The sequence below is a fragment of the Mangifera indica genome, chromosome 2 (assembly GCF_011075055.1).
Source record: "Mangifera indica cultivar Alphonso chromosome 2, CATAS_Mindica_2.1, whole genome shotgun sequence".
Taxonomy (NCBI): Eukaryota; Viridiplantae; Streptophyta; class Magnoliopsida; order Sapindales; family Anacardiaceae; genus Mangifera; species Mangifera indica.
Window position 1 is genome coordinate 18,264,668 of NC_058138.1, and position 15,750 is coordinate 18,280,417.

Below are 15,750 nucleotides of genomic sequence, written 5' to 3' on the forward strand. Positions count from 1 at the left end.
TGGGATCAATTGTGTGCGATAGTCTATAAGCAGGCATGGCTCTGGCGTCACGGGGGTCTGGCGGAACCCAACTTACTTTAGCGACAAGCGGAGCTAACCAATTTAATAAACCGCAGCATCATGAACTTGACACAAATGGTATTTCTTTGCGTGTTATACTTGTCTTGTAATTAGTGCCACAGCCATCATCCATATTGAGAATGTTAGTTGGAGATTGGGTTTTGTCCTTTGTGTTGTTGCTAACTTACTTGGTCAACAACACCTAAACAGCAAGAAGTGCAAATATTACAATAGTTTGATTTACTTAATTGCTATCGTTTTAAGCTTCATGATTCTTCTAACATCGAGTTTTATGCAGGTGTCTGAACCGTCCAGTATTGATAAACGGGGGAGACATTTGATCCGATGGATTTGATCGCAAAGCCTTGGAGGTTACGCACATGTTAGCAAGTAGAAGGACGCTAAACTATTATCAGAAATTTCCCAGTAATGGTCTGAAAGTATACTCTTCAGCGCCACAATAGGAATTAAAGCAGCTTGACTATTCTTTAAGTTCTAACCATGGACTGTTACATAGGGCCACATTTTAAGATCCTAGCTGCATCGATTCTAGTCATCTATCAGAAATATTTGGTGTATGTTTTGTGTGGAAATTCTGGCCACATTGACTTGACTTGAATCCATCTCCTGTGGCGCAATATGTGTTTTCGCAGTCAAGTCATTTCCTATCACTCACTGTCATTTAAATCAGTCCATATTAATGGATTCCATCAAAGCACTATTCTATCACTTATTGTCTTGCAACTATTCTATCATATCCTGGAGCTGGGGTAAGTTCCATTGATCACTTGAAAGTTACGTAGTTGAGCATTCAAAATGAAAATAGTTTCTGTAACCGGCTTTAAATTTGGTAAAGTAAAACTTTTCTTTTTTCGCACCTTTTTCTGGTTGTAGTAATTTCATTTTCCTATCTCTAACAACTTTTGCTGAGGGAAAGCCAGAAGTTACACAAAGGAAGGAGCAAGTGATCAAATAAAGTGAAAAAGTATTTGTTGTGGATATTAAGACTATCACTACAAAAGATCCAGCTGGGATTTTGAAATGTGACCCTAAATGCAATAGAGCTTGTAGAATTACCAAGCTAAGTTGAATACCTATTTTTAAAAATATACTGGATGACCATAGTGGGAATATTCTTATTAGAGTTTTGAAATCTTCTACTTGCTCAACTGTGCATACTTTCCATGGCCTTTTTATTGACTCATCTGCTCCAATATCTCCAGTTTTTTGTGTTGCGTGGTTCAGAATCCTGTATCAGAAGAAAGATAATTTATGTATCTTTTACTAAACTCTTAAATGGGCTCCCTTGTGGCTTCTCACGCCAATAGAAACATTTTCCCAGCGAGAAAATAACAACTCCAACTAAATTAGCGGCTACACAAATCCCAAATCCCAATTTCCAACCAAGTATATTATCCTCCATATAAGCAATTGCTGTGGCTCTAGTAACAGAAGAATCGAACATAGAAAACAAGTATCAGTTGAAGAAAGTCACTCGATGTTGGGGTTCATCAGATTGGTTGGCTCCCATTGTTGCTAAAGCAAATCGTGTTCCCCCCTTGCCTAAAGTTGCCAGAGTAATACCTGAATATAGTACTGTAAATTGGAGCTTCGATAGGGTTTTGCAAAAAACTTGAACCCATTTCACATGGAGGAGGCCTCAAGCTGTCAAATGAAGGTGTCATGGCGAGAATTGTTATTCCGGTGAAAAGTGCTACATAGTTAGAAATCTTAATGCTTTTGCGCTTTGATATGAGAATGACAGTGAAAGAGCCCTAAGAGAGAGAGTCAGCAATGATATTGGCTCCAATGACGGTAAATAGATTGAAACAACCATTGACCTAAAGATTTGAGTAGCGTTGATGCTATCCATATGGAATTCTTGAATTAAATCCAAGCTGATGACCTTACATTTGTGTGTATATATTTATTTATAGAATTTTTTTGTTGTCTAGTAAAAAAGCATTGATATGCTTGTCCATTGTCATCGCACTAATTCACTGAACTTGTTTAGTTTCTTTTTAAAAGGGTGGCATCAGTCAAAAGGAGAAAGAAAGAAAAACCCAACTTAAAATGTTACAAAGCGACCAAATCTGACGCAGGGCTCCTCGCATTGTAAAGCTGTGACTGGCCGTGGCAAAGTTGGGAATGGTTTTGGCAGAATTTGGTTGTGTGACGAATTCCTTTTAGATTATATGTAAAAACAAAATATACAAACATATCTCGATAATTTGAAATAAAATGTTAATATATAATTAGATGATTTTGAAGTATTAAAACTTTAATATCGAATAATCTGGCACGGATGAAGTTTCTGCATATAATACCAAGTATTTTATCGAACAAAAGCTTTGCATTATGATTAAACAGCACAAGCCAAACTAACCATTAAATCATTTAATAATTGAATGGTCAACATATTAGGGATTCCTTCCAAACAATCTATATATATATTGGTCTTCCCCAAAACAATCTAAAATAAGAACGTGTTACTAGTGCTCTTTTTGAAGTTTTCTTTTCCGTGACAATTTTTTTTCTCGAGTGGTACTACAGACCCCAATTGCGCTCTTTGTAATGTAATTTAGATCAGATTGGTGGTGGTGGTGGTGGGGGGCCTCTGGGGATAAAACGTCTTATTCTTACATCTTTTCCATGGATATTGGACTGCAAAATCTCTGTCTCTCCAAGAATCCTTGTAATATATTTGGGTGAAGTTACCACCACGCGAGCAAACAATTCACTCATGTATATATTCTCGATACAATCTCCTCCATATCTCCTGCATTAAATCAAACCCACCACGTCCATTGTTAATAATCATAATCACTAATTAATTCATTAACAAATCATTGAGAGATGAATTTACCTGGTGAAAAACTCTTCAAGTTCTTGATATGTAATGGGATGACCCTTGGAGAATGTTGCAAACAGAGTTTTATTATCAGGAACATTATATATATTGTGACTGCCATTGTTATTATTATCAGCTTGTTCATCTTGCCCTTGAAGATTTCCATAATATTCACATACGTTAACCAAATCACCATTAGCCGAGCTTCTTGTTGGCGTTATGTCATTAAAGATCCTCTTGCCCACATCCCTATTAAATTCCTTCATGTGTCTTATTGCATGCAGTTTGTTTTCATAAACAACTTTCAAAGAAAGAGGCTCCCCAGCAAGACTACAAATCAGTGGAAGCAATCTCTCATCACTATCCGAAAAAGATTCTCTCTTTAAGCAATCCAGGCAGGCTTCAGACTCCAGTGATAATTCAAGAAACAACGGAGGAGACAAGTCCAGTGAATTGTCGACAAAATTAACGTAGCCAACACGTTCAAGCCAATTCCAGAAGGCCACAATTTTGGAGCCGATTTTAGGAGGCAAACCCAGGTGAAACACTAAACGAGTATACGCTAGGCGGTCAATGTTGTGAAAAATTTTGAGTTCTTCTTGGAGACAGCAAGAAGTCTCACTAGTAGCCATTAGAGAGGAATTAAGCAAGAGTGTTTTGAATAGGGTTGAAATTAAGTGTTGGGTATTTGTAAAATTAGGTTAAGTAAGTCCAAGTAAAGATAGGAATTCGTATTGGAAAGGGAAAAGTGAAAATTAACAAGAATGGAATATCGTGAGAGAGATCAAATCTTTCCTCATTTGTATTTGTATTAAACTTCTTTTTTTTTCCATTCTCTTGTATCTCGTTACAACTATTATTTTTATAAATAATAAAATTATAAGTATTTATTTAGAATACATATTTAATATATATCATTATGTGATTGAGTAATTTTGAATTAATAATAAAATAATACTTAATTATTTGATAATAAATAAATATATATCTATTTATATATTTTTATATGCAGTTAACCAAAAAATGAATGTCACATTAGCACGAATGTAAGATTATTTGATTTATCATATGAAAGATAATTTCTTTATATAGTTAAGGTAGTCTCAATCTCCACCCTTGGATCATGTCAAATATCTATATCCTATCTATAACATAATCTCACATTGATGGGTTGATCATGAGCCAATACATAAAATAAACATGGACTTAATATGGTTAGTGTAAATTTCGTAATATTTTTTTTCTGACTTTTTATAGCCAGCATTTTTTTTTTTTCAAATTATTAGAGCAACTTTTGGATCATTTATTTATTAAAGAAATTATGGACATGATCAGCATTGCGAACCAGTAGAAAAAATGCATAAAGGTTGAGCAATTGGATACTAAAAGGTAGCATAAGTATTGCGGACAATATTATATATAAACAAATGATATGTTATTATGTAAATAAATAATATTTTATTTTTAATTTAAAATTTTTTAATTATATGATGACATATTATCTATATACTAAAAATATATTTATATAATTTTATTCAAGGATTAGTAATACATAAAAAAAAAAAGTTATCTTTTTATATTAAAGTGTATCAAATTTATAACTTTGCTATAAATATGGCCATGCAATTATATAGTAATGGATAAAAATGGTTCAAATCACTACTAAAGCACCAACTTCCTTTCACTTAAAACTGACACAATAGGCACTAAAACATTAAGAATGGTAAAAGAATTTTTACTCATAATTTTAAACTATTTTTTTAATACACAAACACTCTCAAAGTGAACAAAGTAATACTTCCAATAAATGAGTTATAGGGACCAAAATCAGTCACGATGTTAGCTACAAAAGAATGATTAATTAGGAACCGGATGAAGGGATGTTGGTATATTTAGTAGTCATATGGCCCAATTCCTTGGTTGTTCTTTCGCTTCACCTCAATTCAGATCAAAGTACAGTAAACAAATTTAATGTCACAACAAAAGTGAATATCTACAACAACTAACAACATACCGGCGACCATGGACTAGGTTCAGGTTGAGTCTTGTCTGGGGGTGAATGCTGTACAGCGCCGCTTTTCATGGTTAGAAGTTCCTGCAGAAAGATTTGTATAAAATGCCTAGATTTTGATCTTTAACGAAGTATAATTTATGATTATCAGAATTAGGACCACTGATAAAAGACAAATCTAGTTCATTTAGCTTTTGAATAGGTAGCTTTGAGGCTACTGAACATCATGAAACCCACCAGCCAATCTTATGCTATCAAATTGGAGGACTTTTCAGGTGCAGTCTCAGTTATTTTTCTGATGCAGTTTCAGTTTCAAATTCACTGCCTATTCAAATAAGGCAGGATGATAGACGACTTATCTTCAAAAGATACATGCATCCAATATTTAAGTAGAGTGCCGGTAATTGTGCTGCCTTGCAACTCTAGATCAAAGACAAAATCTAAGTTGGACAGGTAGAAAGAACTTATAGTACCTCTCCGGCATCTTCAAATGCAGCTAACCACTCGTCAGAAAATGGAACAGCATGTGGAGGAGGTTTTATCGCTGGATTATCTTGCTTCTTATCATTCCCAGATTTCTCACTGCATACAAAGTCAGCTTCAGAAGCAACCTAACTTTTTTATCATCCGAAAAAGCCTAAAAAAATGCTAGCAAGATCAGATAAAATAAATTAGAACTAAATACTCAGAAGTTTTGTTGTATCCTTATCTTCTATAACATCATCCTAGTCACAGTTGATTTCATTATTAGGACTGCAACTCTTTTGGTAAATGATAATTTCAGCTTCCTCAGGCGAAACGTCACTCATTATTGAAGTAACATTTACTTCGTGTAAGATACTTCCAGTTAATGAAATTGTTGCATCTTCTGACTCATGTTGCATCTCAACAATAGAACTGATATCATTTTGAACTATACTAACTTCTTTAGACAAAAAATCAATCTTCATTGCATCAACATTTACATCTTGAAAGACACTTCCAGTTAATGACATTATTCCATCATCACTGAGAAACTTGGCATTGTCTAGCTCAAGCTGCATTTCACCAATAGAACTCTCATTTTGAGAAATACTAGCTTCCTCTGCAAAAGTATCACTCTTCAATATGTCAACTTCTATATTTTTTTATCCCTGATGCTGACTGATTTACTTCAACCAAAAATGTAGATTCTTTGTTCTGCAAACAAAATGTATTAGATTCGCAAGTATTTGCTGTTACTGAATTTTGAACTTCATTCCTATTCAAATACAGACCACATGTCAATGACCAGTTAGGAGAACTAAGTTCATCATCATCGCTATCATGCCTGAACTTTGTTTCAGTATAACACCCGAGATTTTTGACTAATGGTTCAATCTCAAGAGATCCTGACACTGTTTTTTCCTCATATGGGTACTCTGCCTTCTGGTCCTCAACAACACCACATTCTTAACTGCAGGGGCTGCCTGAATACAGACAACAGAACTTAATTCATTTACACAAGCATAAGATTGCTGTAAAACAACATCCAAGTCACTTCTACAGACATTACTTTCCTGCAACTCGGCTACAAGATCAGAAACACGTACATCATCAACATCCCCAGAAGACTTATCCTTTGTTGTTGATGAATTGAAGTTACAATTGCAGCTATCTGTTGATAAACTCCCATCTAAGACCTGCATCTGTGCATCTTCCTCAAGTGTATCCCTAAACGTATCACCGACTACAGCAACTTCTTCATTTGTTTGCGTTACACATTCATCTTGAAATAGAGTGAGAGGCATTCTCTCGACCAAAACAGATTTTGGCATCGAGACTTCCATCTACAATTTCACTAGAATTGGAATCTCTGGGCTTTTCAAAAGGCTTGCGCTCCTCAAACAACGGTTCATCATAAGCCTCTGGAATCTGGTTCCCCTCAGTGGACATGGTGTTGACATGTGTGGTGTGTGCTGTTGATATATTTTGCTTGCAAGGGCTAATGTCATCTCCAGGGTGTAATTCAGAAACAGAATGGTGATTGTTTATTGATAAATTATGTTGTTTGTCTTCTACAAGTTCATGTTCAACATTGGGGACTTTAGTGTTGCCACTGGTTACGACATCTGACTCTTGATTTTTATCCAACATTTGTGACGTGCCAGAAGTAGTCTGAACATGGGGTTTGATATCACACCTGAAATCTGTATCAATCAAACCTGACTTTGCATAATCTCCAAGTGGGTGCTCTACAGCCATATAAAAGCCACTATCATGTAGTGTGGATTGTTTTGAACAAAGAGCACCAGAACTTTTCAATTCACTTCCATTAGTATCAATTATAGTTTCATTCACATCAACAACCATATTATCCAAGGCTGAAGAGCCCAAAACAACTTTTCCCCTTCCAACTGATAGACTGACATCCGCAGACTTTACTTTGGATTTTGTACAGAAATTATCAACTGCAGCAACGCATTCTTTTCCTTCTGGACTGGAATTTGGAAATCTTTCTATTTGTGCACTTCTGAAACTCTGAAGATCTACTCTCCCAGGAAAAAGTGCCAATATTTATGGACGGTTCAATCTGATCAACCTGAAGGGCAGAAGGCATTTTCTCCTCAGCTTGTTTCATCGTTTGTTCATTAACATCTTGCGCACAACTTAACAAATTGTCATGCTGTTTCGAAGCACCCATAATATTATAATCATCGGCTTCTCTGGATTGTGGCCCTAAAACAGTACCATTGACGTCACCAGATTTTGATCGTGAAGAGGCAATGTGATCATCAATTGACGCACAGTAAATTTTGTCCTCTTCACATTGTTGTCAATCATATCCTTTTTCTCGTATATACCTTCAACTTGCACTGACGGTTGAAATTGGGAGGTAATATTATCATTCTCCACTTTGGGCCCAGTCGATTCTATATTCATTGGGCAAATATTGGCAACTCTCTCTTTCGCTTCATCTTTCATGAATTGGTCAGATTGTGCACTTCGTACGAGCAATCTATTATCACTACACTGTAGTTCGTCATCCACTGCATGTGAAATCTCCTTATATGTTCTTTGTTTCGCAGTTTTCAGAGATGGCTGGTCAATATCATTGCAAATATGTAAACTTTGTTCTTTATTTACTGTGTCGAAACTGTAAGAGTTAGATGACAAATTCAGTTCCAACTCTCGAGTAGCATTTCTGCGCAAGTTGGATTTTGTCTTTTCAAGTGAACCAGAGTTAAGATTAGATAGAAGAGAGGATTCTGTAACTGACCCTGAGTCTCTCAGATTTGCACTTGTCATGCCAGTAACATGTGAAGAAGAAGCCTTTGACTGCACTCGTAGAATTGTTTGACTCGGGAACATTGCAAGCTTTATTACTTTTCAGTACTAAACTATGTGAAGAAGAAGCCTTTGACTGCAAATTATCATGAATCAAAAAAAAAAAAAAAAACATGAATCAGAGACTATGCCACACAGCTCTGTAAATGGCTGAAAATATCTATTTGAGTCTACCTGGTTTAACCCAATGACGGAGATGGCATCCGCAAACATGATGGTTTGGCAGTTTGTAGTTGTGAATGTTGCATGCTTCCACCACTAAAGAGAGCCTTCGGTGAAAAAGAAGTTGCAATATTGTTGGCATCCCCAGAAGCTAAAAGTGCATGACTTGGGTTGATCTTTGAGGCTTCTTTAGCTTTGGCTTTGGTGACAAGTGAATACTCTGAATTGGTTGACGAACGGACTTCCAATGTTGAACTGGCCCGTAGAAATGAAAATAAACCAAAACAAATAAAGCAAGCATTTCATTCCATGGTTAAAGGGAGTATTTTATAATATTAATCATGTTCAGCCATAGAGCATTGTATATTATAGGTTTTGAAAAGCTAACGTTTCTAAGTGTTCCAAGTTCTCACCACATTTCTTCTAGCTAATTTCATAGAAGATTTCACAACTACGGATCTGCAGGGTTGCGAGCTAGATCTTGCACTCGTAGAATTGTTTGAGGAACTCTTTAGTCCGATGTTTCTATGAATGCTGACTGCTGTTTCAGAAAGAAGAAAGCAACAATTGCGAAGACATGATTTTCCCCTGGTGTAAAATCATAGTCTAACTTGTGCAAGACAGTAAATTGCATCAAGAATCATAATATTAAAGAAATATTCCTTGTTCAGGTGCTATAAGCTTGTTATGATGTGCAAGTGAGAGGATTTTATTCGACCAATTGTCCATGTGTATAAGAATTCAAAGCCCTCCCGAAATTAGAAGATTTAAGCTTCACTTACCTCGTTGAACATTCTGATTCCTCTTTAAGTTGCTCCCACTCAGGATAGTGCTTTTAACAGTTGCAGGATGCACAGAGGCATCCGGTTTTCGAGCTGTTATCTTTGACAAGTTCAAATCTTTAGTTGCTGCTTTTGTTGTACTCACATTCGCCCGTCTGTTCACAGTTCAAAGAAGTTAAGGTCAACTATTCTCCAATTTAATAGATAAAGAAAGACAGTCCAACCATACAACTCAAGTCTACTTCTAGAGACCACAAAACTCTTCCATTATATTTGTACAATTTCATCAAAAGGATATGCAAATGAAGCAACAGGTCGTGGGCAACCACTGCGTTTAGATCCACTTCTATTAACATCTTGAAATGAAAGCGCCTTTTGCTTAGCCTGAGGAGGACATGCTCAACACGACTAAAATTAGTTTCATTTAACCCAACTTTCAACTGACAAGATAAAGTCAAAAAGAATAGCAAAACATCGGCAGCCCAAGCAAGTATAAGAACAATAACCACTGCAGCAGATGCTACTTCAGGATTAACTCCAGTGGATGCAACCTTCTTTGGCAATGATGAACCAGCACTCTTTCTATCATCCTTTATAGTACTTGCTGGCAGCTCCCCAAACAATTTTCTTCAAGAGCTCCCAAATCTTCTAATTCACCCACCAACGATTCTCTCCTACCTTCATTGATAACTGACAACATCTCCCCACTAGACTTACTGATGTTGCCACTAATTAAAGATAACTCTAAAGGATCCAAAACGCCTGACCCAAAAAAGAAACTAGTAAGTAGGATCCAATAAAAGGTTTTCCCTCCCATTTTCCACTTCTACAAAGGAAATAAAACATCATGAAATCCAAAACCAAAAATTAGGCCACCTTCTTCAGTAAAGAAAGCTCGATTTCATGCTAAGCTTTTGCGCAAATTGTACCCTCCACCCTTCTTCTTCCTCTTCATTTTTTGTGACGCCATAATGAGTTTTGGCACTCCTGGTTTGTTCATACTTGTATTCTCTTCATTAACACTATCTCTACGTGATGAAAATTTTAAATCTTCTTCGTTCTCCTTTCCCGTCACTTCCGCTGCAATAACATACCATCATTTAGTTGACATTCTTATATAAATATAATGAATTAAACTAATTAGCATTCAGTAGAAAATTATATCATTATTTAACTCAAAATTCCTCCGAATAGCTCGTAAAGAAGATGAAAATTTATTAATTCGCTAGAATATAATAAAATCAAACTCATCAGGGAAGATTGTTCAGAAAAATTATAAAAAATTTTGCGCAAAATGATAGAATCACTAATATAGAAGAAAATTCGGAAAAAGCAATTTGTATAAATCAGATCACAAGGTAAACGAATTTTCCAGTGTTCTAGAAGCTAAATAGAGTGATATAAACACAGCCATATACAAAATGGAAACCCTAACCAATTGGAGAGACAAGAGGCGTAGGATGATGAATGGAACGGTCAGATCTGGGAGTAGCAGAGGGGAACAAGTGAAAAAGGACTTACTGAAACTTGTTACGTCGTCGTTAGGGATCCGTTGCAGCTTCAACGGCGAATCATCTTCGCCGGAGATCTCTAGAAACGACAGGTCGTCCGGTTTCATTTTTATCGGTTATCCAGTTTGTGACGTGTGAAAGCAAATTTCAAATTGTTGGGCAAGCGGGAAGCGTAGAGAAGGGTAGAGATTGACGCTGTTTGTAAAATTACAATAATTTCCACGGTAGTTCAGGAAATTTACGCACAATTTTGAACTATCCATTTAACCGCGTAGCTTTGACTCGAAAATTTGTGTTTAATGGACCGGGTTCTCAACTCCGGAATTTGGGCATCTCTGTATAGCGGCTTTTATAGCTCTGCTCTTTCTTATATGTTTCTCTGATACTTCTAACAGATTTTTTTTCCCTTGTTTTTAATATTCTAGATAGATCACGCATAGATTTGTTGGGTATTTAGTTTAATTGAATGTGAATTATTAAATTACCAATAGATGATTTAAGTTGCAAAATTCAAAAATAAAACTACAGTAAATTATGTTTCAAAACAAATAATAATTTAACTGTTAATCAGATTATTAGATCAACACATTATAAATTATATCATACACATTTTATGTGTACTCTTAAACAATGATAGGACAAATTTGATTGAAGATATTGAGTTTCGTAATTTTACATCGACAAAACATAAGAAAAATATTGATTTAATAATTTATTAACTCCAAAACAGTTAGGGGGTGTTTGGTTTGGATAATGTTTGATTACTAAAATAGAAAAATTACTTTAAAGATAGATTACTTAAAAGATTACTGGGTATAAATGATTACTATGTTTGATAAAATTTGATAGGTAATAAAAGATTACTAGTAAATTATTTTACTTAAATGTCCTTGAATATAATTATTTTTAAATATTTTGTATATTATTTGTCATATTAATTAAAAATAAATTTATTTTGATCTTAAAAAATTAATACATAATAATTTTTCTATAATAAACTCAAGATTACCCCAGTAATTTTTAAATACCTAAGGTGAAGGTGGTAATCAGATTACCACCTATATTACCTGTCACGTCAGCATTGGTAATAGAAGATTACTGTAATCTTTTATTACTAACAAACCAAACAAGGGAATAAAAGATAGATTACCAAGGTAATTTTAAAAATCGTCAACCAAACGCACCCTTAGAAATATTTTTTGAATTGCAAACCCTACAAAGACAACTATATCGACCCATGTATCTAAGATATTATTAGAGTACTAACCCAAAACGTTATATAACCATTTATCTATTTAAATGTGTAATGACAATACATGTTAAGTTGAGATCAATATAAATAACAGAAATCTCCCACTACTAGTAAATAGACAAACTGATAAATAAGCCATTGAACTGTAAGCAATCCAACCATTAAGATGAGGTAACTACAGGTAGAATGTATCTAATTGAACTTTCTTTATACAGTACATTGAAACTAAATACAAGTAAAGAAAAAACAAAAATTGGGCTTACTTAATAAACTATAAACACTAGCTGATGGTGCACTCTCTGGAGTTTCCACCCCCCTCAGAAGAGGCATCGCTATCTGAAAATCCTAAAACATAAGCCTCCCCTTCTTCTTCATCATCACTCTCAAGATCAGCTCGACTGTATCTCCTTTCAATATATGCCAGTGTTTGCCGCCTCTGCAGCCTCAAAACATGCATTATAACATCAGGAGTAAGATTTATCCGTGAATGGTCCTCTCTTCCCTGCCTATTAGACTCCATAATCTGTTCATCAACATATAAAATTTAGAAAATATACAATAAATGACAATGACAAATAAGACTCAGTGGTATGCTCAGGTCTAATATCTTTCTAAATAGCACCTTTTCTGCATTGTCAGGCAATGGAGGAACTTTGCTTGCCATAGGAGCCCAGAGCTTCACACTTTTTTCTATTCCACAAGTAGCAAACATAGGCAAATGGGGATGGGGCTCAAGCTGATTTACAATATGCCGGTCACCAAACATTAATCGTATCAATTTACCACCCTTCTTCTTCCAAATAAATATATGGCCACAGTCAGACCCACTCATGACATATTCATCATTGGGGCCAAAGAAATTCACTCCTTTAACTGTCTTTGAATTTCTATGGCCCATGTAAACAGGTGGCTCTTCAACTTTCTGTATGTCTTCACGAGGTATAGATGATGGTGAGGAACCCAGTCCCATGTTATTCTCAAACATATAAATGAGTTCATCATTGTAGGAAATAAGCAGTTCACTTGTGCTTGAATAAGCCAACCCAGTGATGTGAATATTATTATTCCCAATCAGATGACGGGGACAAAACGTGTTCACAGGTACATCTGAACTACATGATGCATCCCATTTACATTTTCTTATGTCATAAACATGTGCATATTCATCAGAACCTCCTACAGCAAAGTAAACAGGATGTCTCGGGTCAATTACAATAGCATTCAAACTTATGCTATTTTGGTGATGCTTGCTGTTTTTTGTGAATGACGAGCAATGGAAAAGCCTTGTAGCACTATAACTTCGCAGATCATACTGCAAAATGAAAAGAAAGAACGCCTCTGAAAATATATAAAAGAAAGAGAGTTTTTACATAGTTCAGATAAAAAAATTGACCAACATGTTGGATGAAACCATCTTCACCACAGCTATATAAGATGTAGGGACTTCCTGGCTCCACAGCAAGCTTGTACACACGCCCTTGGTGCCTCCCCAACCTCTTTGTATCAACTTGGCCATCCTCTGAAACTTGTCCAAACCTCACCTATAAGAAAAGAAGAAAGTTCTTGTCATTAAAAGTATACAACCATTCTTTGGATATGCATACGTTGAATAGATCCAAAGTATTGCTAAAATTAAAAATTCTAAAATTTATATTGTCATTGAAATTTTACAGAAAACTCAATTTCCAGATTCCACATGAATATGTTTGATTTTACTGTGGCTTTCATTTTTTAAAAAGCATGTGTGTGTGTATGTATGTATCGAAATTAATATCAGGATGTCACTCATACAAAATAATTTTCTAATCAGGACGCCAAGACTACAGATTTACTCATATCTATTTACATCAAGAGAAAGAAAGATCCTATAACAAAAAGGCATGAAACAAAATATGCATTTACCTGGCCATCAGCAGCAGAAGTTACTATTTTACAATCATCAGTGAAAGGCATAATTCGTGTTTGAAATATGTTATCAAAGTGTCCAGAAGGATATGAGAATAATTTTCTTCCGGTTTTCCAAGTCCAAAATATAACATTTTTGTCATCAGAACCTGACACAAGATGGTCACCGGTAGAGTTGAATTCTACTGCATTCACACAACCCTCATGACCATTTAACTTTCCATTAAGATTGATTTGCTTCACCAGCTCCTGAAAACAAAAAGTAAACTAAAATCAGTCTCAACCCAACGATCTCTAAAACCCAGATCTCAATCTTGATGGTTCACGATCCTGTTCGGAGTGTGTAACGGGAGCTCAAAACATGGCTAAAGTGAATATTACAAACCCTATCATAACATTCCATGAACCTTCCACTAAAATTTGTGAGAAATTACTGAAAATTATAATATTACACAAAATCAAAAGCTCATTTGTAGTGACACAAAAGCAATTTATATTGTTACGAACTGTTTCTACTTTCATGCCAGTGATCAATTAATTATTCATTTTGATCATCCAAATCACATATCAATCCGTATAAACTGATCCAGCATAATACAGTTAACAATTCACTTATTTATGATCCAAAAGCCCCTTAAAAAAAGAATAAATTTGATACATAAAACAATAATTTTAATACCATCTATCATTGCCTGAGTGATCATAGTTAATTACTTGATTACTAAAAAAATAGGAAGAATTTTATAACCTCTGAAGCAGCGAACCAGCGAGTTACGTCTCTGGGCCGAGACAAGCCCATCTCTCTCCGGTAAATCTCGGTAAATCCATCTCTAGTTCCCTTAAAACTCGTCTTCATTTAGCGGAATTCGACTCACAGATAGCTTCTTTTTTTTTTTTTTTCCTTCTTTCTTTAGTTTCTGAGGTTTGACGGAGGAGAACACCGTGGGCCGCTGTTTCACGTTGAAGAAAAATTCGGTGCGAATGGATGACGTGCACGGTTGAATTGTGCTAATGTCCAGTTACGTTGAACCACGCCGACTTATCATAAATAAATAAATCAACTTAAAATATATATATATGTAGAGAGAGAGAGAGAGAGAGAGAGATTCGAATACGTGAATCTGCTGCACAGGATAATAAAATATAATTATATATATATATATTTATTTATTTATGATATTATTTAAATTAATATTATTTTATTTTTAATTTAAAATTATTCAATTATATAATAATATTTATATAAATATATATATATTTTTTATATATTTAAAATAGTTATACCTAATTTTATTATAAAAGTAAAGATGGTATAAATTATATTAAGGGCCAACAGACAAGTTTCACCCAAATTCAGTATAATAACAAATTCTTCGACTTAATATTTATAAGGTTTGATATATGCTTATTATCTATTTTTGCTAATAAATTTTATTATTTATATATAAAGGTAATTTTTTCTGAATTTTGCCAAGAAATTCTTAAAAACATTAATGCATTTAATTTTTGTCTATGAACACTAACATTTTGAGGGAGTGAATTTTTGAGTTGATTTATGTGGAGAAAATTCTATCAAATTTTTGAAGCAGTCAAACTCCTCCAGGCTCTCTCTTGAAAATTAGTTTCAAAACATATGCAATGATGTAAGTTGATTCAAGAATTTTAATTTTAAGATGTCACTTTCAAACCTATTTTGAAACACATCGAAGTATTTAAGACTTGTTAGATATCCAAATCAAATTAGAAGTTTTCTTGTAAAGGAATTATCATAAAGCTCAAGTTATCAAAGTGTCTTCAGCTCCCCAATTTCTCTTTGGATTTCACTTGACTTAAAATTATCAAAGAGTTCATGATTTCTTAAGGGAGTAAAATTTTGAATGCCATCAAGGATCTCTCCTCCCATGATGCAA

At 34.7% G+C, this 15,750-nt stretch overlaps 3 protein-coding genes and 1 pseudogene across 7 annotated transcripts; all 4 read right to left on the reverse strand.

Moving 5' to 3' along the window:
* Nucleotides 1-973: 973 nt before the first annotated feature.
* Nucleotides 974-2,174, reverse strand: LOC123208640 (annotated as a pseudogene).
* Nucleotides 2,175-2,507: 333 nt separating this feature from the next.
* Nucleotides 2,508-3,604, reverse strand: LOC123208839. Its single transcript, XM_044626423.1, has 2 exons — nt 2,927-3,604; nt 2,508-2,839 (listed from the first exon to the last, which is right to left on the reverse strand). Exons 1-2 carry the CDS (start codon nt 3,541-3,543, stop codon nt 2,647-2,649), a joined length of 810 nt encoding a protein of 269 aa, XP_044482358.1. The 5' UTR covers nt 3,544-3,604; the 3' UTR covers nt 2,508-2,646.
* A 1,089-nt stretch (nt 3,605-4,693) lies between these two features.
* On the reverse strand, nt 4,694-10,971 carry LOC123205586. Of its 5 annotated transcripts, XR_006499871.1 has the most exons (9): nt 10,608-10,971; nt 10,049-10,252; nt 9,173-9,934; nt 8,804-8,928; nt 8,403-8,645; nt 8,161-8,304; nt 5,396-5,504; nt 4,926-5,006; nt 4,694-4,848 (listed from the first exon to the last, which is right to left on the reverse strand). XR_006499871.1 is itself a non-coding variant. In XM_044622577.1 (2 exons), the coding sequence occupies exon 2, from the start codon at nt 8,250-8,252 to the stop codon at nt 7,620-7,622; it is 633 nt and encodes a 210-aa protein (XP_044478512.1). In that variant the 5' UTR covers nt 8,253-8,304; nt 8,403-8,797; the 3' UTR covers nt 7,055-7,619. The 5 variants fall into 5 exon arrangements, 1 of the variants encoding a protein (XP_044478512.1); XR_006499868.1 differs by having other exon boundaries at nt 5,396-8,304; nt 10,694-10,971; XR_006499867.1 differs by having other exon boundaries at nt 5,396-8,304.
* A 1,102-nt stretch (nt 10,972-12,073) lies between these two features.
* LOC123209463 (DDB1- and CUL4-associated factor 8) lies at nt 12,074-14,935 on the reverse strand. The gene is made up of 5 exons (XM_044627534.1): nt 14,589-14,935; nt 13,838-14,089; nt 13,333-13,476; nt 12,558-13,247; nt 12,074-12,458 (listed from the first exon to the last, which is right to left on the reverse strand). Exons 1-5 carry the CDS (start codon nt 14,694-14,696, stop codon nt 12,216-12,218), a joined length of 1,437 nt encoding a protein of 478 aa, XP_044483469.1. The 5' UTR covers nt 14,697-14,935; the 3' UTR covers nt 12,074-12,215.
* Nucleotides 14,936-15,750: the final 815 nt, after the last annotated feature.

Excerpts from the sequence above, each read along its gene's own strand:
- LOC123208839 (XM_044626423.1), bottom strand. The coding sequence starts at position 3,543 with ATGGCTACTAGTGAGACTTCTTGCTGTCTCCAAGAAGAACTCAAAATT. Across the intron at positions 2,840-2,926 it reads CTTGAAGAGTTTTTCACCAG|GAGATATGGAGGAGATTGTA; the intron begins GTAAATTCATCT and ends GATTTAATGCAG.
- LOC123205586 (XM_044622577.1), bottom strand. The coding sequence starts at position 8,252 with ATGTTCCCGAGTCAAACAATTCTACGAGTGCAGTCAAAGGCTTCTTCT.
- LOC123209463 (XM_044627534.1), bottom strand. The coding sequence starts at position 14,696 with ATGAAGACGAGTTTTAAGGGAACTAGAGATGGATTTACCGAGATTTAC. Across the intron at positions 13,248-13,332 it reads AAGATGGTTTCATCCAACAT|TATGATCTGCGAAGTTATAG; the intron begins GTTGGTCAATTT and ends TTCATTTTGCAG. Across the intron at positions 12,459-12,557 it reads TGCCTGACAATGCAGAAAAG|ATTATGGAGTCTAATAGGCA; the intron begins GTGCTATTTAGA and ends GTTGATGAACAG.